The 27,982-nt window shown below is 40.5% G+C and overlaps 1 protein-coding gene across 1 annotated transcript in view; it reads right to left on the bottom strand.

Annotated features, from left to right (window-relative positions):
- Nucleotides 1–27,699, bottom strand: part of LOC130911292 (zinc finger protein 771-like) — a 36,780-nt gene extending 9,081 nt beyond the window's left edge. The window contains exons 1-2 of the mRNA XM_057829160.1: nt 27,298–27,699; nt 14,194–14,592 (exon numbers count right to left, since the gene is read on the bottom strand). Coding sequence (XP_057685143.1) covers nt 14,194–14,592; nt 27,298–27,433 — 535 coding nt within the window. The 5' untranslated portion in view covers nt 27,434–27,699. The remainder of the gene's footprint in view (nt 1–14,193; nt 14,593–27,297) is intronic.
- Between the last annotated feature and the right edge of the window lie 283 nt (nt 27,700–27,982).

Below are 27,982 nucleotides of genomic sequence, written 5' to 3'. Positions count from 1 at the left end.
CCATTTTTGTTTCAAATGGGTTAAAGAGGGAGATGCAGCACTTTGAATCCTGTCATACAGAGTTGAAACTATGCCTCTGATGGTGGGGTCTAATTCCAAGCAATCGTCAAGCCAAGTTTTAGGTGGCAAGATAAGTGAGAATTTCTTCTTCACAAAACTGCGAGCTTGAACATATTTGAAAAAGTCTGATTGCGACAGGCCAAAATCCTCTTTTAGCTGGTTGAAAGAGGCAAATTTCCCATTTCTAAAGAGATCCTTTACATGTGACAAACCCCCCCTTTGCCATCGCTGGAAAGATGGATCGATAAGTGATGGGGCGAAATGGACATTGGAATTGATAGGAGTTGCAGGTAAGGCGGACCTGAATTGAAAATGTTTTCTAAACTGAAACCAAATTTTTAAAGAACCACGTATAACTTCATTATTTGTCCAATGGTTTTTGCTCAATGGCAAAGAACTACATATTAGGGAGCCAAGAGAGATTGGCTCGCTGGAATATTTTTCCATGAGAACCCAAGATGGAGAATCAGGCTCCGGGGCATCAAGCCAGAATAGTAACATATGGATGTTTGCGGCCCAATAGTAGTAGCGGAAATTTGGTAGCACAAGGCCCCCATGTTCTCTTTTTCTTTCCAGAAACTCTTTTCTAATTCGTGGAGTGGTTCTGTCCCAGATGAACATTGACAGGTTTTTATCCAATTCTTTGAAATAGGCTTTAGAAATGAAAACTGGGATCATCTTGAACAAATAAAGAAATTTGGGCAGTATATACATTTTTACTGAATTAATCCTTCTCACAAGGGACAGAGGCAACTTTGACCATCTTTTTATTTCTTGTTTAGCCTTATTTAGTGCTTTGGTGAAATTTCTCTCAAATAGGCTATTATAATTGTAAGTGATCTCCACGCCTAAGTAGATGAAATGGTCTTTAACCACTGTAAATGGGAAGCCTTGGAAGTTCAACAGTTGAGCCTTTTCATTAATTGGGAATAGTATGCTTTTAGACAGATTTAATTTATAGCCGGACACAAGTCCGTATTTAGTGATAACTGCCAACGCCACAGGGATAGTGTTGTGTGGGTCAGAAAGAAAGAGGAGGAGATCGTCTGCATATAGGGATAGTTTGTTTATTTGTCCTCCTCTTTGTATTCCAGTCAACTGGACAGTTTCTCTCAGCTTGATCGCCAAGGGTTCTATGGCGATATTGAAAAGCAGGGGACTTAACGGGCAGCCCTGTCTTGTCCCACGAGAAAGTGGAAAAAAATCTGATGTAGTTTTATTAGTTCGTATTGATGCCTGTGGTGTTGCATATAAAATATTAATCCATGACTGAAATACTGGGCCAAATCCAAAATTTTTAAGTGCAGCGAATAGAAAGTTGTATTCAACTCTGTCGAACGCTTTTTGTGCGTCAAGGGAGATCACGACTTCCGGTAAGGCATCATTTCGCTGATAAATGACATTAAGGACACGACGCAGATTATTGGAAATTTGCCTTCCAGTCATAAATCCCGTCTGGTCAGGGTGTATTAGTTTTGCTAGTACATTTTCTAGTCTACTTGCTAGCACTTTTGATATTATTTTATAGTCACAATTTAGGAGACTAATTGGGCGGTATGACTCACAAAGCAATGGGTCTCTATCCTTTTTTAATAAGAGTGAAATTGTGGCTTGGGTCATAGTTGCCGGTAGAAGTTTTTTATCGACAGCCTCTTTAAAGACCTTGAACAAAAGCGGAACTAGTTTAGTTTTAAATTTTTTGAAGAAGCCTATCGGGAATCCATCTGGTCCAGGGGCCGTATCAGGTTTCATTTTCCTGATAGCATCACTTATTTCAAACTGTGTGACATCAGATTCGAGTGACTTTTTGTCCGCCTCCTGTAGCGTGGGTAGAGTAATGTCCTTAAAGAATGATTCAATATGAGTTTGGTCGCACGCTGTAGAGAAGTAAAGCCTCTCATAGAAGGATTTAAATTCTGCATTTATGTCTTTTTGGTCTGTTAATATTTGCCCTTGCTCGTCTTTAATTGCTGCTATGAAGCCTGCAGTAGATGATTGTTTTAGCTGGTGGGATAACAACTTGCCAGCACGCTCGCCATGTTCATATTAAGTAAGCCGGGATCTTAAATACTGGTCAGTAGCCTTATCGTTGGTGACTAAGTCAAATTCCGTTTGAAGTAAGATTCTTTCCTTATATAAATCATCAGAGGGTCTTATTGCATGTAAATGGTCTACTTCTTTAATGCGGTCTATAAACTGTGAGGCTCTTTTAGTTTGTAGTTTACTTTCTGTAGCGATATAGGATATTATTTGACCCCTTAAGTAGGCTTTTAAGGTTTCCCAAATTAAAGAATAGCTAATCCCAGGTGTTTCATTTAAATCCATGAAAACGTCAATTTGTGTGTTGATAAATTCAACAAACTTCTCATCCGATAAGTATCTGCAGTTTAGGCGCCAGACGTAATTTGGAATGTTTTCTGGAAAGCTTAGCTGCAATATGACAGGGGCATGATCTGATATTACAATGCTGGCGTATTCAATTTGAGTGACCATATGTAGTATCTTTTGGTCGATCAAGAAATAATCAATTCTAGAGTAGCTTTGGTGTACCGGGGAGAAAAAAGAAAATTGTTTAGATGTGGGATGCCTGAATCTCCAAGGGTCCAATACTCCATATGCATCAAGAAATGCATTGATACATATGGCAGATTTACTCTGTGTTATAAGTTTAGAGCTAGATCGGTCAAGAGCAGGATTCAAAGTGCAATTCAGGTCGCCCGCCAGTATCAGATCATAGCAGTCAAGATCTGGTAGCGCAGAAAAGAAAGATGTGAAAAATGTGACATCATCCCAATTAGGGCCGTAGACATTTGCTAGGACCACCGGTCTATTGAATAGTTTGCCTTGAGTAATGACAAAGCGACCATTTTTGTCCCTTATTGTTTTAATTTCCTTAAATTGCACATCTCTGTGTATAAGAATAGCCACCCCTCTACACTTGCTGTTAAAATCTGAATGGAAACATTGTGTGAAACCACATCTAAGCAGTCTTGCGTGGTCTTTATTGAGTAATTCAGTTTCTTGTAAGTAGGCAATATGACATTGCAATTTAGATAAATGTGAAAATATTTTATTACGCTTAATGGGGTTATTAAGCCCCCGTACGTTCCAGCTCACCAATACATTGGGTTTAACACCTCTGTTAGAAATTGGCATATTTAAAGCATGATAAGGATTGTATTGGCGGGTGTAAAGCCCGTAGTATTAAATAGATCGTACCCAGACAAGAAAGGACAAAACAAACAAAGCACCTAAACTGTTCACGCACTCCACAAAAAAAGACAAAAAAACAACTGAAAAAATAAACCAAAACTGGTCTCAAAAAGAGACGCATTTGCCTCCTAGTTTTCATTGCTTACCATGTAAGCTCCCAGCCAGAATCTATGCAGAATATCTATAAACTTAACTCAACAGTGTCAATTAAATCAAGTTATTAAGAGGATTGAAGCAGCCCAAAATGACACTTGTAACAGGATTATCGTGTTTACTCACTTCGGCGCATCGCCTGCAGTTAAAGAGTCAGGGCTTCAATAGCTCTCTCAAAACAAAATCTTTGGCCGCTTTAGCGTCATTAAAGGTGTATTCTTGCCCACCCGTGGTGGTAATCCTGAGTGTAGCCGGGTATCTCAGCCCGTAGCGAACGCCGCCACAACCGCGAAGTATATTTCTCACCTCCGTGAATGCCGCGCGCCGTTTACTCACAGCTTGAGTGAAGTCTGGCAGGATACGAATGTGATCACCGTAGTTAGTAGTAATTGTTCCAGCTTCAGCAGCCTTCTTCATCAGTTGCTTGAGTGAAGTCTGGCAGGATACGAATGTGATCACCGTAGTTAGTAGTAATTGTTCCAGCTTCAGCAGCCTTCTTCATCAGTTGCTCCTTTTCAGTGAAGTAATGACATTTCACAACGAAGGCCCGAGGTGGCGTGTCATCTTGTGGTTTCGAGCGAAGGGTCCTATGCGCACTGTCCAAACATGGCGGCTTCTCCAAACCCAGCGCGTCTTTTAGCATGTTAGCCACATACTGAGAGGGTCGTTGTCCGTTTTCTCTTCCTTCTTTTATTCAGGCAATCCTCACATTGCAGCGGCGGGAGCGCCCCTCTAAATCATCGCATTTGTCTTTCAGTAGAGCCAGCTCCTTCTTCAGGAGAGAGACGTTGGACTCCAGCGCAGCGATCGCATCAGATTGCGCATTGACACCGGTTTCCAGCACTGATGTGCGGGTTTCGGACTTATCCAGCCTCTGATTGATTAGGGCAATAGCGCTGCGCACCTCTGCTTGAGTTTCGGCTGCTTTCTTCTCCAGTTTGTCCAGTAACTCTCGCTTGAGTTCGTTTATTGCCTCCAAGATTTGTCGATCCCCTGGAATGCTTTCCGTTGGGTACACAGTGGAATGGCTGGCTAAGCTAGCGTCAAGGCCGCCGGCTCTCGAGTCTTGTTCACTCCTCGTGTTAGGCTTTTTCGGTGCCATTATGCCCACGATTCGGTGAGAATTGTTCAAAGAGTTATTTTATGCAAGATTGAGGGGCTAGTTTATGTTGGTGATCATAGATTGATCCTTTGAGTCAAAAGTGAAGGATTCTAGTGGGAGCTCGTCCCAAAAGACGTCTTTACATGGCGCTGGCCTAACCGGAAGCCCCTAATGGCAACACTTATAACATGACTCCGGCACCTCAGCTGGCATCACCCACAGATATCACTTTCTCAGAGCAGGACAACCCCGAAGATGACACCAGTGAAAACTCACGGCGGGCTTCGTTAATTTATTTGCAACGCTTGACCCGTGTTACATTGTTCCCTCGCGGACATATTTCTCCAACAACGTATTCCCCGACATTTATGACATGGCACGCAAAGCCATCAAGATGACTTCACTAAAGCACATAGATTTGCCGTGACCACTGATAGTTGGACGTTCCGTGCTACAGAGCGCTACTACCTAACTTTGATGGTCCACTATAATTCATACATGTCAAGTTGTACGGTCTCGGCGTAATTTGTACAAGTGAGCACAGATTTTTAAATGTGTGCGCCGTAAGTTACGTTCAAATTCTGTACGTTTTTCGTGCATTACGTTTTTTTTTCCTCCGTTCGTTAATACTGAAGGGAAAAGGTACCGTTCTCGCACACACCATATAATTGTTTGCATTAGTATAACACATTCATTTAACTATAGTTTAGGCAGACTTCACTCAGTGGCCTTGAACACAGTAAAGTGAATCACCTTATCGGCGCTCATGAGGGGGAAAAGGAAAAATGGTACCGTTTCTCGTAGGCACTGTCTGTGCTGTTTGCATTACTCGAACACACGAAATATAATCAATCAGGGAATAGTATAATTTCTCATATTCACTGTAGGACTGCACTACGTTAACACACCTAATGTAAAATAAATAGCACACCATAGTTTAAAGAAACAGAATAGATACACAACGCCATCTTATCACAGAAGCCCAACATGTGCGCCACGAGCAAGATTGACGCACCAACTCTGTCAATCAGTTCTCCCGACAAACGAACAAGCACAAAGACCAGAGCGCTTTGTCCTTAAACAAGTAGCGCCAGCTCGGATAACAAAGTTGATAGCAGGCGCTTGTGACGTCAAGACCAGCGTCGGTCGCTGTGGCAACCAAATCCCATCCACGCACGAACCTAAACAGTCCGAAACCGGCCAGAGAGGGATGATCCCAAAGCAACGCCCAGACACACCTTTGGCTGGCCCACTACATCACGGACTTAAAAACACTGGACACTGAGATAACACAGATTTTGCTTCTCAGAAACATTTTCTATGTAGCCTTGCTTTGGATCCAGAATGGTCCCTCCGTCGTCTGTTTTTGCCTTGTTTTTGACCATTGTCGACGACTAAATTGTCAACCTATTTTCAGTAAGTCTTCTTCAAACTTTTGAAACATTGAGTCTAGGGCTGCAGCAATCGAATATTTTAGTAATCGAGTAATCGACTGAAAATTCTATCGATTAATCGAGTAATCGGATAAAACAAATATATTTTTAGGTGAAGAGCAATTATAAATATACATGAGAAAACAAGACATTTCATCTAATCTTGAACCATTTTCAGTCAATCAATGTCTTTATTTTCGATGTATATTGTTTAAAACAGCCAACAATTGCATCTCAGATGTAACTAGAACAAAAAAAAATACATACACTGCTTAACTCAAAAAACTTAGATCTTATTTTTAAAAAAAAAAAAATATATATATATATATATATATATATTAGGGCTGTCAAAACTATCGCGATAACGCGCGGTAATTTTTTAAATTAATCACGTTAAAATATTTGACGCAATTAACGCACATGTCCCACTCAGACAGTATTCTGCCTTTTGGTTAAGTTTTACAGCAAGGCTTTTGGTGCTGTCTAACAGCGAACTCTTGTGGTCGCTTTGCGACATGGTTTATTGTTTTCTTACCTGTTCAATATGGCTGCACGACGTCTCGGGCTGACGCCTACGTTGTAATGTTGTGCTTATATGATCCTTGGACAAGATTTGTCCGTAAGTATGGTTTTTGTAAAGAATGTACATATTATGTTAGTAAGCGAAATGTTATATTTTTTTTGTTTATGTTTAGTGAACCTGTATAGCGTGCTAAGCTAACGTTGTTGCTAATGCAATGCTTGTGTACTTTTTTTTTCTAGTTTTACAATGGTCTAAAGAGGACAATGGTTTGAGGCTATTTTATTAATAAATCAGACGAAAAAGGAAGAAGTCTGATTATTAAGGCGTCGTTCACTAGCTGTCTAGCTTTGAAAAAGTAGACGCTTCGGAGTGAGGACAGCATAGACAGATTTAATTGACAGTAGAGTGAAATGCCCACTACAGTCCTTATGTACCGTATGTTGAATGTATATATCCATCTTGTGTCTTATCTTTCCATTCCAACAATTTATTTTGCAGAATATATATATATAATTTACAGAAAAATATGGCATATTTTATAGATGGTTTGAATTGTGATTAAATGCGATTAATTACGATTAATTAATTTTTACGCTGTAATTAACTCGATTAAAAAATGTAATCGTTTGACAGCCCTAATATATATGTATATATATATATATATATATATATATATATATATATATACAAATATATATATCTTTCCTAAAAATGCAGTTACGCTTGATAACACACATTACTTAAAAGTTAGGATTTTTCCCCCACGTGTTTCAATTGAATTTCTATTTGTGTCGAGCCATTTTTAAGTTCTAGTTAAGTTTTAAGTTAGTCTAAACTGATAGGATTTTGAGTTTTTGCAGTGTTCAAAATAAATGTATGATACAGACTGTATTGGAGCACATTAGGGACCAGTGCTACTTGGTGTTTTATCCAGCAATGACTACTTAGCTAAAATTGATAGTTAGCATTATTAAGTTTTTATTTTACACCCTCATCACTCCACAATGCTATGTTATGTTAAACCCTGTATGTAAGACACGTTAGCCACGCATCGACAGTGGTCATAATTAATAGAAACCTAGCCCTCCGCAGGGCTAACGTTACGTGAGCTAGTAGTGACAGTAACGTTAATCTTATTTATTAGCGCTTAGCGCTCTTTATTAGCACTTAGCGCTCTACTGCTTTAAGATGGTGGCTGTTTACTAACGCTGCACAGACTCGGCAGAGTCTGTCATGTGCATCTAGTTCAACATACATGTGATCTCTATGAGACGCATCAGACGCTACCTGCTACCAACATAGCATCGTGCGGGCTAGTATTTAGCAACGTCGGCATTGTTTGTAGCGGCTGTTGGCTGCAGTAAGTTTTTTTTTCTTCTTCTTCTTCCTCTACGCACGTGACATCAGCGCGTTGTCCCGCATTAAAAGTAGTCAGAGCAAAACGTGATGCTTAGAGCTGTCAAAATAAACGATTACTCGAGGTGAATAAAATTACTCGGATCAGTTTTTAAACTCGAGTTACTCGAGTTGCTCGAGTTGCTCGAGTAGTCGTTTCAGCTCTAATTGAGTCAGTACAAAGGGTTAAAATAAGAAGAGAACGCGCAGAGTTTTGTTTCCTCCCGGTTTGGCTCACGGGGGCGGTAAACAGCGGAGCACCAGTTCCGTCCGGCTGTCGCCGTTCCCATGCAGCTTTGGCCGGGGGGGACTAAATTCCAACAGTTAGTGACCCTGACGTGATAAGCCCAGACGACGGAGGGGATGGACAAGCGGCTGTGGAAGCGTCAACTGAAGCCCTTTAGGTGCACCTCCAAAAGGTACAAAGACTTTTGGTCATAATTTAAGGCGGGCAACGGTTGACTCGAAGCGACCCTCGACCATTTTTGTGTTTTGTCTAACGGTGATTGTTGCTTTCTTTTGAAGGGATACAGAGAAATAGTTTGGTAACATTAGTCTTACACTAATTTGGTAGTATTATAGATTTGTGCATGAAATACAACATCCTTCTTTGTAGTTTAGGCTGGGCGAAAAAAAGAAAAAAAAAACGATAAACGGACAAGTTTATATTAGGAAGCGGGTGTCCCCAGAAACCAATTAAAATGCGAGAGACAACAAGTCGACCCCCCGCGCTTCCCAACCGCAGGTTGGGAAACAGCGCTTCCCTTCTCTCCCGCACATGCTGGTTGGCGCGTGGGCGGCACAAACAACAGATTGTTGTTTCCCGATTTGATTTGGTGGGACACACGTAATATATACAGTGGGGAGAACAAGTATTTGATACACTGCTGATTTTTCTGGTTTTCCCACTTGCAAGCCATGTACAGGGTGACCCAAAAAAAAGTTTACACTGCCATAATACAACTTAAATGCCATGTTTATTCATCTTAGAATTAGAATTGAATCACAAATTATACATTATTAATCCAGAAAATCACATTGTATAATTTTTAAATAATAAATTTTTATTTAACTGCATGAAATAAGTATTTGATACATTACCAACTAGTAAATATTTCGGCTCTTAGTTCTTTTTTAAGAACCCCTCCAGTTCTCCGCTCATTACCGGAAGTAACTGCACCTGTTTGAACTTGTTACCTGTATAAAAGACACCTGTTCACATGCTCAAACAAACAAACTCCAACCTCTCCACAATGGCCAAGACCAAAGAGCTGTGTAAGGACATCAGGGATAAAATAATAGACCTGCACAAGGCTCGGATAAGCTACAGGAAAATAAGCAAGCAGCTTGGTGAGAAGGTAACAACTGTTGGAGCGATTATTAGAAAATGGAAGAAGTTCAAGTTGATGGTCAATCTGCCTTGTTCTGGGGCTCCATGCAAGGAAGGTGAGGGATCAGCCCAGAACTACACGGCAGGACCTGGTCAATGACCTGAAGAGAGTTGGAACCACAGTCTCGAAGAAAACCATCGTAAACACATTACGCCGTCATGGATTAAAATCCTACAGCGCACACAAGGTCCCGCTGCTGAAGCCAGTGCATGTCCAGACACGTCTGAAGTTTGCCACTGACCATCTGGATGATCCAGAGGAGCAATGGGAGAAGGTCATGTGGTCGGAGGAGACCAAAATTGAACTTTTTGGTCTAAACTCGGCTCGTCGTGTTTGGAGGAAAAAGGCGGATGAGTACAACCCCAAGAACACCATCCCAACCGTGAAACATGGAGGAGGAAACATTTTTTGGGGCTGCTTCTCTGCCAAGGGTACAGGACGACTGCACCGTATTGAGGGGAGAATGGATGGGACTATGTATCGCCAGATCTTGGCTGACAACCTCCTTCCTTCAGTGAGAGCCCTGAAGATGGGTTGTGGCTGGGTCTTCCAGCATGACAACGACCCAAAGCACACAGCCAAGGCAACTAAAGAGTGGCTCCGTAAGAAGCATCTTAAGGTCCTGGAGTGGCCTAGCCAGTCACCAGATCTGAACCAGATAGAAAATCTATGGAGGGAGCTGAAAGTCCGTGTTGCCCGGCAGCAGCCCCGAAACCTGAAGGCTCTGGAGAAGATCTGCATGGAGGAGTGGGCCAAAATCCCTGCTGCAGTGTGTACAAACCTTGTCAAGGACTACAGGAAACGTTTGGTATCTGTAATAGCAAACAAAGGTTTCTGTACCAAATATTAAGTTTGATTTTTGTGATGTATCAAATACTTATTTCATGCAATTAAATGCAAATTTATTATTTAAAAATCATACGTGATTTTCTGTTTTTTTGTATTAGATTCCGTCCCTCACAGTTGAAGAGAATTTATGATACAAATTACAGACCTCTACATGCTTTGCAAGTGGGAAAACCAGCAAATCGGCAGTGTATCAAATACTTGTTCTCCCCACTGTAAATAATAAATAAAGTATAATGCTATTATTCTTTACCTCTGGTATAACTGGGGGAATAAAAACATGGCATTTTAGCCAGATAGGTCAATAATTATTATTTTAACCTTATACACAGCAAAGTCAATCACTTATGCCTGTGCTTCCACATTTTATTCCTCATCACTGTCCATGTCTTTTTGGAAGGGCAGATTTTTCTTGAGGAAGATCAACTGATCCACATGTTCACGTTTAAGTAGAATGCGTTTCATGGAAACAATATCTCCAGCAGGTCGTGCTGCTCTTTCCATCATTGTAGTGGATTATTTTTCAGGGTTAAAAACTCATGATCTCTGTCCCATACAAATCTGGCTGCCGTCCTCACTTCAAAGTCCGACTTCTGTTTTCCTGGTGCGTTGAAAATCCATCGCTGTCATTCGCTACTGCCGCCTGGCAAGCTGGCATCGGTGCTCTTGCTGTTTGTCCATTGTTTTAGCATGCGCGACTGCGGTTTCGTTTGCTTTCGCGTAGTTATGACACGCCCGTCACGATTGAAATGCATGATGGGAAGTTGAGGCAACCACGACTGTGAGTGGTGGCTGTCCATGTTATATGTGTGCCATTCCACTATAAGTGCGGCGATTCGAACGATTGGAGCAGTGTGCAAGGTACAGAGCAGCATGACTGAAGTAAACGCGAGTTACAGTATGTGTCGTTCTTCCACAGATAGTTTGATCCATAAAATTAGCAAAGCAATGGAATGGGCACTGGTAAGCGATTCTTACTCTCCTTGTTCTACTATCGATACATTTAAGATTTACTGGCTATTTACGGTCGATTGTTTAGTTTGCTATCGATACAGCCGTATCGCTCGCCTGTAAAACCGGATATCCAGTCGTATCGGTTTATCGTTCCCAAGCTTTTTAAATATCTGAAGAAATGCGAGCGATGTACTCACTTTTGTGATACACTGTATTTCCCTGCACTTGCTCTATAAAAGTAACATTTACTGACCAGCACAAAGTTTTTTATTCATTTCTTTTAGTGTTTCTGAATGCTAAAGAGTTGCACTTTTAAACTATTTTATTTTTCCAAGCTTTTTATCGGAGTTTGTTCTACATAATAAAATGTCTGAGTGAGCGCTCGTACGAGACTGGTGATTCCATACTTTTTGCTTGGGGTTGTATAAAAAATAATCGGGATTTTATAAGTGAAATTTTTGGTGCCGCTGCTAATGGAGACACCAATATGGCTAAGGGAGGTGCCTGTTTTGGTTTGAGGTCGGAAGCAGCTTTGGTTTTGAAAATATTTGAATTTTGAGTTTTTGAAAATAGGCCCCTACGGATTGGCCCTGTTTCCCGTGTCATGTCAAGTATTATGAAGTTTATGACTGCATAGACGAGACAGAGGGAGTATTTATTGTGCTGTCCCATGCATTTCATATTCCCTGTCTGGTGACAAGTCTGCATGCATTTCTTGTTTCCCATCTGGTGACATGTCTGCTTGAAATTAATCTACGTGTGGGCAGTGTGCATGAAAAATGTACTCACCTTACTGACGGCGATGTAAACATCTGATGTGTTTTTTGCCAATGAAAGCTCCTTAGCAAATCCTGCTACTAAGTATGTCTAGCCCTCAAGACATTTGAAGGCTTTTAAAGTTTGGTGGGTGTAAGTACTCCTTATGTTTATAAAAGGTAATTCAATATGTCATCTAAATGTGGCAACTCGAATGCTAACATAATGTCCTGTCTCGAGTTACAGCTGGTAATTATTGTATTTTTTAGGAATTTTCCATTTTTTGTCCACGGGTTTTCCCACACGCAACGACGTCACCACAAGCTCCATGATGACAATGGCTCCATGTGTTACCTCAAAAAAGTGTCAATGCATACAGCAAAGATGAAGACGTTAGCATCATCCCAATAAGTTTTCTGCTGCAAAATGTAACTTGAAGTGTTATTTAATATGTACCAGTCTGGGCGTCCCAAACTTTGTTACGATATTTTAAACGTTCCAATGATGTATCACACATGCATGTTGACATTTTTTAAATTTGGCAAAATTGGGGTCTCAGAACGGAACTTCAAGCCACCTGAGTGTTTTCCGCCATGTGCTCGTCTTTCACACAATCACAGTGCACATGCATGTTCTGCAGATTGTCACTCTATACACGCATCCGTTTTATAAGTTTAGACACACATGGATTGCACCTTAAACTCGCTCTGATGTGACTACATCATAATGAGTAAGTAATAGGCCTGAACGATATTGGAAAAAACAATTGTTGCAATTTTTTTGAGGTTTGCAATATATTGCGATATTATATTGCGATATTATATATATTTTTTTTAATCTTTTTTAAAGAAATTTTCACTAGATGACTTGAATAGCTGTTTGGAAATACTTTACTTGACACACCGTGACCACAGTATATTCATATAATACCGTTTCATTTGTGAATGATGAAGATTGCTTTATGAAGGGATCCAGGAAGCCATGTCTGCACAAAATAGATCATTTATTGAACACAATATTTTACACTTCAACAGCAGCAAATACTTTAAATGATAAATAAAAGAGCAGGTGCATTAGTCCCCTAAGTTTTTGACAAAATATAACAATAAATAAAAACTTCTGTAAAATAACAACAAAGTTGTAAACATATTTGAACAAAAATATTAAATATGACATATAAAAGAGTTGTTCACAAACTATAACAATAAATAAAAACCTCAGTAAAACAACAAAGTTGTCAACATATATGAACTTAAATATTAAATCTGACTAATAAAAGTGCAAGTGCATTAGTCCCCTGAGCTGTTTACACAAAATATTACAATATAAAACTGCAAAACGGCAACAAAGTTGTAAAAATATTTAAACAAAAATATTAAGTGTCAATACTTTATGTGCAGCAGTACTATATATAGTTATTTGAAAAATACGATTTACAATAAATTTAAATATAAAAAACAGAAACTCAATTGAACTTGTAAATAATTGACCTGAATAACTGCAAATAACTGATGGATAACAGAACCAAATTTCCTGCCTCCCTGATAGCGGTCACATGAATAAAAAGAAGAAAAGACATTCCTCCAGCTGTGTTATGTATTTGTCTGCATATCGTCCACCTTTCTTGCTCAGCAATTCTCAACTGGGTCTCATAGGTTTTTGGCCAAGACTACTAGTTTATCCACTATTGCAGGCTTGAGACAAGAACGTTGGCACGTAACAATGTTCCCACCTGTACTAAAAAGCCTCTGATGGGAAGGTCTTAGCAGGAATGCATAGATACCTGCGTTTTAAATGGTCCCACATGTTCGACAGATTACTTCTTGTTGATGCAACCATGGCGAGGCACTGTCGACAGGGCTGTTTTTTGTCCCTTATAGTCTTTTTCTTGCCAAAATACTTCCAAAACTCCTTTTGGAGACGGTCTTGCCTCGTTTCCTTGCTTCAACGTGTTGCTTTCTTGCTTTCACTTTGAGAACGGCCCCTCCTCCCTCCGCTCTGCTGTCCGGCCCCTCCTCCCTCCACTCCGCTGCCGCGGGGGGAGGGGGAGGAGCCGATGACTTGCTGGAGGGAAAGAGAAGCTGTGCGCTCTCCTTCCCTCTCCTTCCTCAAAACAAACGTTTGTGGATTAAAAAAAATGAAATGAAAATATTATCGCACGTCCTTGCGATGGGACTATTGCGCATGCGCACATCGCGATGGCGATGTTTAAACGATATATCGTTCAGGCCTAAAGTCAAAACACCGACTGGACACACTATCGCATAAAGACAAAACGGATTGAACGAATGCCACCAAATGACAGTTCCGGCTTCTGCTTGAGATCAAGCCCCGCACTCCCCTCAATTTAAGTAAGGTGATACTCACAGAACAGCGAGCGTGATGTGAAGTCGTCACTCTCTGATGGTCGAGCGATGAGGTTGTCTGCTTGGAATCCTTCTTTTGAACTGCTGCTGCTGCCATTCGGAGGCTCCGCCCCCCTGCTGGCTTCACTCGGACCCCCATCTTCACCCTTCAAGCTCTCATCAGTCCACTTGGGGATGTTCACCACCTCCACTTTAACATATCGCGGGTTGTTCTCCTCCTTTTTGAGGGGACGAGGTTGCTGCTGCTCCTCAATGTGGGGGTTCGCAACTCTAATGAAATACTCCTCCTTAATGTGGACTAATTCTTCCTCCACGTTCTTGACGTATGGCGACTCTTCCTTCTCTTCTTCTTTCATGCGAGCACATTCCTGGCGTTCAGGACGATGCACTTGACTGACATCTGCAAGACCAAAACCATAATCACACATGAGCCAAGTTTTAATTCTTCATTTGCAATATTGTGTCCCCAAAAGATTTACTGCTTCAGAAATAATCCTTCCTAATATTCCATCCTAATCTGATGTTACTGAAAGGTCGTTTCTCCATTTTCGATTGGTCAATATTAAGCCTGAACGATATATCGTTGAAACATCGCCATCGTGATGTGCGCATGCGCAATAGTCCCATCGCACATACGTGCGATGGTTATTTTATTTTTTTGCTTTGGGGAAGAAGAGTGACTGTGCGACTCTTCCCCTCCAGCTCAGCAGTCATCGGCCCCTCCCCCTCTCCGTACTAAAGTGTAGTGGAGGGAAGAGAGCGGAGGGAGGACGGGCCGTTCTCAAACTGAAAGCGCTTTAGGAAAGAAAGCGATTAAAGAGTCCCGAAAAGAAACTCAACATCCGAAACTTGGAAGTATTTTGGCTATTAACAAGATGATAAGGAACAAAAAACAGCCCTGTCAACAGTGCCTCGCCATGGTTGCCTCAACAAGAAGTAAGACGTAGAACATATTTGACCATTTAAAACGCAAGTATCTATGCATTCCTGGTAAAAGCTCCCATCAGACAAGCTTTTTAGTACAAGTGGGAACATTGTTACGTGCCAATGTTCATGTGTCAAGCCCGCAGTGGTGGATATACTAATAGTCTTGGCCTAAAACCTATGGTGTTATACTTGTATAAATGGTAAATGGTGTTATACTTTTATAGCGCTTTTAAGGCGCTCAAAGCGCTTTACATTACATTGCCCTTACCAGTGCAACGGTTTGCGGTTCAAAGCCAAACTGTACGGTTCGCCCTGTACTCTTCAATACGCCTTTATGAACCGCGCCTTTTCGGTTTTGCAATTAATTTATTCCGAAAGCTTGTGGAATTAATTGGTCGAGCTCTGTGTGTGACGTGAAGCACAGCTTTGGAGAAATTCCCGCCCCGCCGCAAGTAAATATCCGATCGCTGTCAAGCACGTAATAGAAACAGAAAAAAACGCCCTTTCTCGCTTACGAGCAAAGTGAAAGTGAAACAAGAAAGAAAAAAAACGCTATGGCGAGCGGAGGAGTGGAGAGACTGAATTTTGTAGGCTGTATTGGCACCATGGAAAAAGTGCTTAGAAAATGGATTTCGTTCCACTGAAGTGGATCTATATGACCTCTGCTTCATAATATACATACGTTGCTAATTAGTACCAAAAAAAAAGTGCTACTCACGGTTTCCAGTCATTTTTTATTAAGTAGCGTTTTCGTGTCATTCTTTTTTTTCCCCGTGGCGCAGTGATATTGATACAGCGGAGTCGTATCGTCAGTGTGTGAAGCCATTTTAGGTCACGTGCACCAATAGGAGACGAGGATTGTTGCTATGGGTTTGTAAAACAAACAACATGGCGGCGACCGTGTCAAGCTACGACACGAGCGAAGATGAACACAAGATAAGAAAACCGCATTCGAAATTTAGTCAAAAGGTATCGAAACGATGCTATATGCATCTCTCATCTGTCCAAGGACGAAAAAGGGCAGGAATTTGGCCGAAACGGTGGGCAACTTGCTAAGCCTTCGTGGCTACGACAGACAATGGCGTTCTCTCCAGGCTCCGTCGAGGGATATTGCTGAAAATGTTAAACATTGCCTCGACATGGATTTTTAACGACATTGACTACAGGTAAGCCACACACACGCCTTTTGTTGTGAATAACTATGGGAGTTGGGGGGCTTCTGGTCAGATCACATATGAAGTTAAGACTTGCAATGTACGGTCATTATTATGATGTTAGATTGTTATCTTTGAGCAAAAAGTTTAGATTGACAAACAACATAGTATTTAGTTTGTTTAACTGTAGTTCCAAAAACCTATTTGATAATTTTATCCAGGAAAAAATGGCAGAATAGATAAGCCTAGATAATTTGGATCGGAAGATTATGTAAATATGATATTAATGAAACAGTTCTCACATGGTTTATGTGTGTGTGCGTGTTTTTCAGAACTGAAACACCCTTCACTGACAGCTACAACTTCTTCTGTGAGACCGTCGTCCATTAAAAGATTAGAGTTGACCAGGAAGTGCTGCGAATGGACAAACTTGTGGAAATATGGCGTTATTGGGACCATGGAAAAAGTGCTTAGAAAATGGATTTCATTCCACTACGCTGGATCTATGCGTTCAATGCATTTTTTTCAAAGCTAATACCCTCCTAACTCAGTCACCAGCCAGAAATGTTTCTTGATGTGAATACACAAAAATACAGATCTAGTGTTGCTGTTTTTGCTTGGTTTAAGTGGTATATTAATTCTGGCAACACGAAATCTTTATCAAATGCATAAACACATCTACCAAACATTTGAAACAAGTATTGGTGCCTTAGTATACACATAGGTGAATTCAGAATGAGAAATATAGCTAATTTCTTGAAGGAAAAACTTCAACATTAATTATTTGCACCCAGCACAATGAAATATATATTGAATTAAGCTAAAGGGTTATGTGTCATATATCAAAAATATCACAAACTACTATGCAATGAAATATATAAAATAAAAAATGCACACCATGATCATAAATGGCTGAAAATCAACCGAATTGCTACCACACCCTCCTAAATCTGAATCATGGCAAAAATGGAATGTGGCAAAATCATCAGGTGATACTTAAAAAAATGAAAGACATCACAAAAGAAGTGATGGACACATGTGTTAAGGATAACGTCCAAGTTTTATTTCTTGTTTCACAAGTGCTCAAATGTGAGCACACCCAGCAGCATGGACAAAATCAAGCCACGATGAGAATTCCTCTCAAACGTGTGCATGTCGCAGTCATTGTCTTGATTGCAACTGTTGTTCGATATTTCTCATCATCAGTACTTGCTGGACATGTTGGTATGTTAAAGACAAAGTTCATTATCCATCTTCATGGCACATATCGTATGTTATACACTAAGTGTATGTTCCACCACTTCCAGCAAATATTGATGACATGAAAGATCAAATAACAGACACAATCAATGCGGGAGGGAGGAATTCTCATGTCAACTTGATGTTGTCCATGCTGCTGGTGATGGCCATATTTGAATACTATGAAAACATGAAATTGAACTTAGTTACTTCCTACATCTGTCCAAGGTAGTGTTTTTTTGTTTGTTTGTTTGTTTTTTAATGTTTTTCGTTTTTGACATGGCATTATGATTTTGGCAAACCCTTTTTAATCACACTGTATATACACAAAAGGTTGGAATCATTCAAGTATGGTACTGTTGTTACACAACATTTATTTAAACATGCTAGTGTTTCATACTATGAAAATACACATTATTACACATACAAATATTGAAAAACGAATTAAAAAAATATATATATAGAAATAAAAAAATAGTAAAACTGTACATGACAACATTACTCCTCAAAATCGCTTTCATCAAAGTCATCATCCCATCCAAGTGTCTTCTGTTTCTTTGGAAACATTCTCGCATGCTTGGCACCAATATAAAACAGTACAAGAAAGTTTTGCAGACATACAGGAACATCTTCCCGTGTCAAAATTGGTTGCCTTTCAACTACAGTTGACTACTTGCAAAACAGTATCAGGGGCAGGATTTTTAGTCATCCATGTCACTGCCAACTGCCCATCCTCAATGTCCCACCCATTCCCAATGGGTGAAGGGGCACACATTTTACCTGTTAGACAATGTTTCATAATTGCTGCTTGATAGTTTGCTGTCCTGCAATGTTGGTACAGAGCATCAGTTTTGGGGGGGAATAGAATGTTCTGGCAAGACTGACAAGGCCATACAGAAATATCTGCATTTGGCATCATTTTTGGCACATGACTGGCCAGACAGGTGGCACACGTATTTACACAACGTGTTAAATGTTTGTAGGTCAAGTTTAAAACTGCAGCCCAGCTTTGCAAACCCAGTCAGGTATTCTTTTTTATGACGTGCAACAGAAAATGTTTTTTTGCCTTTGCCATGAAAGGCACAAGCAGAGTCACAACCTGTGAATATATGGATGCCAATGAGTGCTGAACACACACTAGTGCCAGGCGTTGCGGAGACCTTAAAGACGTCAGTCCTCGTTCTGTTGCCTCCTCCTGTGAAAAAATGCCATTTACACTGTAAATCTTTCTGCAGACTTACAGCAATCACTGCCACGTCAGTATCAGGGCTTTTACTGACTACAGCTTGACGTTCTTGAGCCAAAAGGTTTATTTAACCATTGTCACCCATAACAGGTATGCAATAAAAAGTTCTACTGGATTCACTTTCTATACACTGTACTTACAGTGGGGAGAACAAGTATTTGATACAATATCAAATACTTGTTCTCCCCACTGTACATTTTTAAAACAAAGTGGTATTGATATCTGGGCTAAAAAATGGTATCGTTACAACACTAATTTAAATAAGAATTTTGTGAGCATAAGCTAATAACAATTAACCTTGTGGTAAAGGCGTGCATGTGGCTTACCTGTAGTGAATGTCGTTAAAAATCCCAGTTGACGCATTTTCAGCAAGATTCTTCGACGGAGCCTGGGGAGAAAGCCATTGTCTGACGCAACCACGCAGGCTCTGCAAGTTTTTTTCTAAATTCCTGCCCCTTTTCGCCTTTGGACAGATGAAAGGTACATATAGCATCGTTTCGATGCCTTTTGACTAAATTTCGAATAGGGTTTTCTTATCTTTTGTTCATCTTCGCTCGTGTCGTAGCTTGACACGGTCGCCGCCATGTTGTTTGTTTTACAAACCCATAGCAACAATCCTCGTCTCCTATTGGTGCACGTGATCTAAAATGGCTTCACACACTGACGATACGACTTCGCCGTATCAATATCACTGTGCCACGGGGGGAAAAAAAAGACCGACACAAAAACGCTACTTAGTAAAAAATTACTGGAAACCGTGAGTAGAACTTTTTTTTTGGTACTAATTAGCAACATATGTATATTATAAAGCAGAGGTCATGTAGATCCACTTCAGTGGAACGAACCAACACAATTTCCCTCAGCCAATACAGCCTATTGAGGAAGCACCGGCTTCTTTCAAATCTGCGGTGTGGCAACATTTCGGTTTCCCCGTGGACTACAGTGCGGAGGGAGAGAAAATATTGAAAAAAAAAAATAAAACAATTTGCAAGCATTGCTCAGCGCTTGTTACCGATGCTAATGGCAACATTTATAACATGACTCCGGCACCTCATCCGGCATCACCCACACCCACTTTCTCAGAGCAAGACTACCCCGAAGATGACAACAGTGAAAACACACGGCGGGATTCCTTAATTTATTTGCAACGCTTGACCCGCGTTACATTGTTGCCTCGCGGACATATTTCTCCAACAACATAATCCCCGACATTTATGATATGGCACGCAAAGCCATCTAAGATGATTTCGCTAAAGCACACAGTTTCGCCCTGACCACAGCTAGTTGGACGTCCCGTGCTACAGAGTGCCACTACCTAACTGTGATGGTCAACTATAATTCATACCTATCAAGTTGTACGGTCTTGGCGTAATCTGTACAAGTGAGCACTGATTTTTAATTGTGTACGTCGTACGTTACGTTCAAAATCTGTACGTTTTTCGTGCATTATGTTTTTTATCCTCCGTACCGATTTTTTCACCCTTTTCGGCAACAAGACAATGTGCGTTTATACGTTGGTTGAATGACGCCAGAAAAGTCAGAGACACGGCGAGGGAAGAGTGTTTGTTGTGATGCTGTAGCAAACACGATGCTAGGCTAGGTGGCTCCAATATTTCCTGACTGTAGCCGACAGCATACAATCTACGCCTAGATATCTCATGCATATAGAACTACATGCGAAATGAGACTCTGTAGCGTTAGTAAACAGCCGCCATTTTAGAGCAGTAAACTTCTCACAAAGGCTCTGTTGTAGTGAACCTTCCTAGCGAGTAACTTTTTAGCTAAAATACTCCTAAATCGGCAAAATCTTGACTTGAGTCTATCTTTAAAGGATGAAACAGTTTTAAAATTTTCACATGTCGAAAGTAGACAGAAGGGAACTAATGCAAAAACGAGAGCAATTTTATCAACTTTAACGGTTGATTCACAACATTAAATGACCTCCAAACGTAGCAAAGGTTACTTTGTTTTTTGTTTTTGGTGTTGGTTGGTGTTATACTTATATAGCGCTTTTCCACCTTTCAGAAAAAATGAAAAAAAAAAAAACATGAACGGTAATATAATAATAATAACGGTTGTATTTTTCTGTTGCTGTTTTGCAGTTTTATATTGTTACATTTTGTGTAAACAACTCAGGGGACTAATGCACTTGCACTTCAATTTGTCAGATTTAATATTTAAGTTCAAGTATGTTTAAAGTGTATGACAACACCTGGGGAAATGCTAATATTCCATCATTTATCCATCAATGCATGCCTTTTGAATTCATATCATGTCACTTCGTGTAATTACACACATCGCAACACCAAGAAAATGATAGAAATTAGGTCGATTGTCAAGCTAAAAGGACCCGCCCCCGAGATGCCGGAAATCTAGCATATTGTGTGCGTGACATCACTTTCGGGAAACAGCCGGCTCAGTGCTTAGTACTGAATGGCGGCGATGATGGCGGACAATTTTGTTTCTATTTGAAGCGACGAATCCAACGAAACGAACATTCTTCTAATGGTGACGAGGAGAGTTATGAACCTTTCTTTAGTGTTTTGGGTTATCAATTTGAGCCCAAACGAAAGCCAATGCAGCCTAATGAAAGGATCATTGAGGGGAGCAATCACACTGATGAAACCCCGACAACAGTTCGTGTGGGAAACACCAAATGGTATGTTTTGCATTTCTTTTTGTGAAGCTGATACACCGTGACCGCAAAATAAAAGTAATGTATAGAATAATTATCATTTAATATGCTATCATCGGTTTCGCTCTGCCAACCAACACAAATATGAATGGGATTAGAGCAGGAGTCCCCAACCTTTTTTGCACCACGGACCGGTGTGATTTGGGTCTTTTTTTCACGGACCGGTGTCCCACTTTTATATTCAGTTGGACTCTCAATGTTATCCAATGGTGCTATAAACTATTCACATCACAAACATACATGTGCAACACGGAAATGGCGTAAATTAACGCTTAACGACACGGCAAAGTCGTTACGTGAGAGGGCTACGTGCAGTTGTGTGCGCCAAACATGGCAAAGTAAGTTAATATTCCTTTCTTTAAAGAAAGTTTGTAGTGTGTACTTAGGAATCGCTGCATTCGCGGTCCTTTTTAACATTACGCGAATGCCAACTTTGTCAGAACATCGGCAATGTGCGGCAGAAAAATACAGCAAATATAAAATAGCATTTGTTTTTAGCCCCGTCGTGTTAAGTGCAGGGAAAAAATACAACTCACCCGCTGAATCAGTGGGAGGGCTGAGTTTGTTTCGTTGAGACGAGATGGGAGAGTGAGAGAAGCTAGCATCACGAATACACGATGTTGGAAATTGTAGCACAGTTTTCAGCTCGCTCCTAGCGATGTCGGGATATTCCGAAACGACTTTAATCCAGAACTTCGGTAGAGTTGTTGTTTCAAATGTACGTTTAAATCGCCGTGATTTGTGATCTCTACAAGCTGATATTCCTGCTCCACAGACATGCTCGAATCACTCAATTTATTCACATACGGGTCACGAATTCACTCCTTCGCAGTTCGTGGGTCTTAAGTGATTGGGAAGTAGCATAATTTTGTTTTCTTTGAGGTTGTAGGCACATCTTCTGGCTCGTCAGGTTCCCGTTTCCCTGTAAAATTGCAAAATTAGCCCTCTTAGCACTGACGAACTTTACTCATTGTCTGCGTAGTCCAGCTCTTTTTCTCGCGTTCAGGAACTCATGGGTACTACATTGCGACAAATGGCTATTTGTAAACCACATAGCATGACAGGTTTGAACCATTTTAGCGATTTTTTGATAAACCCGAACGCAACTCTCGTCGATAAACAACGATGGCACCTGCCTCGACCTTTTGTTTCCTTGTTATGACGTCTCTGCCCCATTCGGCTGTTTCCGGAACACTTTCGGAAATGTTCGTCATTTTCGATCTATTTTCGATAATTGCTCATTAATGTGATAGATTTTATTTTATTTTAATTTTATCAATATTTGTTATCTTGGCACTAGAGCTGAAACGAATACTCGAGCAACTCGAGTAACTCGAGTTTAAAAACTGATCCGAGTAATTTTATTCACCTCGAGTAATCGTTTATTTTGACAGCTCTAAGCATCACGTTTCGCTCGGACTACTTTTAATGCGGGACAACGCGCCGACGTCACGTGCGTAGAGGAAGAAGCAATAAAAAAATATAAAAAACATTTCCGCAGCCGACAGCCGCTCCAAACTACGCCGACGTTGCTAAAAACTAGCCCGCGTGATGTTAAGTTGGTAGCAGGTAGCATCTGAGGAGTCTCATAGAGATCACATGTATGTTGAACTAGATGCAATATGATAGACTCGGCCGCGTCTGGGCAGAGGTAATAAACAGCGGCCATCTTAAAGCAGTAGAGCGCTAAGCGCTAATAAAGAGCGCTAAGCGCTAGTAAAGAGCGCTAAGCGCTAATAAAGAGCGCTAAGCGCTAAAAAATAAGATTAACGTTACTGTCTGAGTCACTAGCTCACGCAACGTTAGCCCTGCGGAGGGCTAGGTTTCTATTAATTATGACCACTTTCGATGCGTGGCTAACGTGTCTTACATACAGGCTTTAACATAACATAGCTTTGTGGAGTGATAAGGGTGTAAAATAAAAACTCAATAATGCTAACTATCAATTTTAGCTTAGTAGTCATTGCTGGATAAAACACCAAGTAGCACTGGTCCCTAATGTGCTCCAATACAGCCTGTATCATACATTTATCTTGAACACTGCAAAAACACAAAATCCTATCAGGACTTACAGTTTAGACTAACTTAAAACTTAACTAGAACTTAAAAATGGCTTGACACAAATAGAAATTCAATTGAAACACGTGGGAAAAAATCCTAACTTTTAAGTGATGTGTGTTATCAAGCGTAATGGCATTTTTAAGTATAAATATATATATATATATTTTTAATAAGATCTAAAGGTTTTTTGAATGAAAGCAGTGAATTTGTCTTTTTTTTTAATTCTAGTTACATCTGAGATGCAATTGTTGGCTGTTTTCAACAATATACAGTGATACCTCAGCTCACGAACATAATTGGTTCCCAGAAAGTGTGCGTGAGGCGAAAAGTTCGTCTTCCGAACATTTATTTCCCATAAGAAACCATTAAAATGAGAATAATCCGTTCCCAGGTCCCCATAAAACATAATTTTCTACTAAATAAGCCTTAAAACTACACAAAAATATACCTTATTTTATGTATAATAAGTGTGCTATTGTATTATAATTAAAGAAATAAACTGTACTGTATAATAAAGTTGTTTTATTTACCTTTGCGATGGTATGGGAGTGGGAGGAGTGGGAGGAGGAGGGAGGGAGTTACTGTTTGGAAGGAGAGTGTTACCGGCAAAGTGCGCAGTTAGCGTAGACTCCACTGCTGTGCCCCCCACATGCTTTTGGTTGTTAATAAAAGTGCCCACAAAAAGCCATCCGACGCCTCTGGGTGTTTGTATGCACGCCGCCTCCTTTCTGGAGAGGAAATCGGGCGAACCGAAGACAACCGACGACAACGAGCCAACGTGACTCGCCGGTCCACTTCTCACGACGGTGGGAAGCTGAAAGCACTGCCAATTACCAGTCGAGGGCGAATTGGTAACACGAGTCACCTTCCATAAGGACTGTATGTAACTCTTTTTCGGTCCCATAATAGCAAAAGTACACTCAATATGGTCCAAAATGTCTATCTAACACAAACCACGTCCGCACTCAACGAAAGGGAGGGGACGAACTGGGACGCCGTGAGCGTGCGTCAGCTTCTCGTGGCGCTGTCCGACCGCGTGGCTTGGTTCGTCCGCCGAAAACTAGTTCGCCAGCAGAGACTATATGCTCGCGAATTTAATGTTCTTGAGGCGAAAAGTTCGTGAGCTTAAGCGTTCGTGAGCCGAGGTATCACTGTACATCGAAAATAAAGACATTGATTGACTGAAAATGGTTCAAGATTAGATGAAATGTCTTGTTTTCTCATGTATATTTATAATTGCTCTTCACCTAAAAATATATTTGTTTTATCCGATTACTCGATTAATCGATAGAATTTTCAGTCGATTACTCGATTACTAAAATATTCGATAGCTGCAGCCCTACTTGGCACATAACGGTTCTATTGATGTCTCACACCCCCTTTGCGTTTTCATACCCTTTAACAACTTTGTTGCTGTTTTACTGTTGTTTTTATTTATTATTGTTATAGTTTGTGAACAACTCGGGACGATTGTGCCAGCTCCTTTATTTGTCATATTTAATATTTTTGTTCAAATATATTTACAACTTTGTTGTTATTTTACATCAGTTTTTATTTATTGTTATATTTTGTGAACAATTCAGGGGACTAATGCACCTGCTCTTTTATTTGTCATTTAATGTATTTGCTGCTGTTGAAGTGTAAAATACTGTGTTCAATAAATTATTTACATGGCCTCCTGGATCCCTTCATACAGCAATCTTCATCATTCATAAAATTGAATGTATTATATGAATACACTGTGGTCACGCTGTGTCAGCCAAAGTATTTCCAAACAGCTATTCAAGTAGTCTAGTGAAAATTTCTTTATATCTATATACAGTATATATGTATATGTATATATGTATAATTTTTTTTTAAACATCGCAATACAATATTGCAGTATATCGCAAACCCTAAAAAAAAAATTACAAGTCTTTTCCAATATTGTTCAGGCTTAGTAAATAAGTAGATTTGTAACATGAGAATAATTTGATTAAAGTGTTGTAGATCACATTAAAATTAGTAAGAGACGGTCAAAAAGATGTTTTCTTTTTTTTAAGGCCGTATCAAACTAGCAGCAGCCGAGTTTAAAGGGTTCAGCGGCAACCTATTTATTGTGTATTGTAATGTCCGTAACTAAGGCACAACTAGGGCGAGATAGCGAGAGATAACGGTCACATGTCGCGGCAGCCTGCTGTTATTTTGTATTGTTTTTCTTTATTATTGTTGCCACAATAAAGTGGGTAAGCCAATACAGACTTCTGCAACCCCCCCCCCAACATCCCCCCACCGACCCCCATCCGGGGCACTACAGTATTTTGGATCGGAATTTTTGGCGAAAGTGAGCGGTGGATGGCAGTCTTGTTTGAATGAAGTTGCGCCGAGAGACGGGGCCCGAAATACAGCATTGCTCTATTTTCAGAGCGCCGCCCCGCTGACGTCAATAACGCATTCAATAGCAGAGGGCCAGGCGTACTTAAATCTGCGCTATCAGGCTGTTTCGGCGGATGGACATGCGCAATCACGACTGACGAAACCTTGATAAATGTGCTTTTTTTTCCGATATTCGCGAGGTCTGGGTCACTCGAAAATGACTCTCATACCTCTCCTTGCCAAGCTAAATGGTACCTCGATGTGCGTTTGTGTGGAAATGTACTCAACCACAAAAAACTCTTCACCTTCTCACCGAAACATGTAAAACTCTTTACAAGGCAATTAGAATTTCCCCCTACTCCTTGAAACAGGTCCATTACAAGGGCGTTGGTTTGGTCTCAATAATGGTAGGCACGGTATAACTGGTAAATGGTGTTATGCTTATATAGCGCTTTTCCACCTTTCAAGGCGCTCAAAGCGCTTTACACTACACGGGACGGGACATTAATAAGATCAAAAAGATTGAGTGAACGGGGGTCAGGGCTACATTTTGTCACCCATATGAACCTAATTAATTGATAGGCTAAATGATCAATGCAAAAATAAATCTATTGACTTGAGAGAGGCTGTTCTAAGCAGCATGAGCATCTCAGTATGAGTGGATTTGAGTGTGCTCACTCACTGAAGCATTTATTAAAGACATACTTTTATGTTATTCTTGTTTGAAAGTTATTGACATTATGAATGAGGCTTGGTGGGACAATAACATGTTTATACTTTTTCGGTATCGGATCAGGAATCTCTATAGCAGCGGTCTCAAACAGACTCCACAAAGGGCCGCAGTGGGTCCTGGTTTTTGTTCCAACAGATCCAGCAAAAACAGTTCAACCAATGAGGTTTCTACTAACATAAGCAGCACCTGATTGCAATCAACTGATTACACTTGTAAGAAACCAGATTGGTGAAAAGGTATTTGTCTCGTTTGGTTGGAATGAAATCCAGTACCCCCTGCGGCCCTTTGAGGACCGGTTTGAGACCACTGCTCTATAGGCAGATTCTCAAAATCGGGTGACTCGGGTGGAAAAATATGCGATCGGGACGTCGTCATTATATTATCTATCCACAATTTTGAGTATGCTATTAATATTTTATTTACATCTTTCAGACCATTCTTTAATGTTTTATTGATAAGATTTGTATTTCTAGGGATTTATATAAACTGATAATTACATATATACAAAACCCAATGTTAAAAATAATTCGGGGTGACACTACTTCACGATTTTTTCACCATTACGGCTATATGTGATGTAATGGAAAAGAAAAATTGGAATATCTTGACAGCACTACTTTTTAACAATAAAAATGAATCATAACCACGATCTGTCACGTAAAGTCTACGTACGTTATCATCGAAAGTGAACTAACCTTGAAGTTTGTACAGAACAGCCTTTGCGTGCATTATTTTGCACACAGTCGAGTGTTGCTGACGTCGGGGCTCCTCTTTTACTCTACAAAGTTCCTCCTGGAACTTTACTGCAGCCGGTGTGGTACTTGAGGACATTTTTCTCACTTGATTTCTGAACGCTTGACGACGTGCCGTGTAGCTTTGTTAGCGGCCGGTGTAGTGCGGATTGTTTACCTACACCGGCCAGCTAGGCTAGGCTAAAGTAGGCTGTAAAACAACGAGTGCCGACTTGAAGATGACTGATGTTTGATTCTGGAATGTAGCTCGTGCTGGACACGTCGCCGTGGCTTCGGTAGTTAGGTGAAATAGGCGCGCACGTAGAAAAAAATCCACGCACGGGGAAAAATGTTCCACGGTCTTCTTCTTCTCCTTTTTTGTTTCTTGGCAGTTTACTCCTCGGTACCGTGGGGCATTACCGCCACCTACTGGATTGACGGTTTGGTACTAGAGACCAGGCAGTTCCAGACTAAAAGCATTCCCTCCTGACAACCAGTGAAACACACCCAGAGTGTAGACAAAACCCAAACCAAAAAATAAAATGAATTCCTTCCTATATCCTTTCCAACAGCTCTGTGTCCTTGAGAAACTTCATTATCCCTTTTTGAATATTGGCCGTCTTTACCTGTAGAACATTTCCCATCCCAA

This window comes from Corythoichthys intestinalis, unplaced genomic scaffold (assembly GCF_030265065.1).
Source record: "Corythoichthys intestinalis isolate RoL2023-P3 unplaced genomic scaffold, ASM3026506v1 HiC_scaffold_24, whole genome shotgun sequence".
Taxonomy (NCBI): Eukaryota; Metazoa; Chordata; class Actinopteri; order Syngnathiformes; family Syngnathidae; genus Corythoichthys; species Corythoichthys intestinalis.
This window is presented reverse-complemented; position numbering and strand designations above follow the sequence as displayed.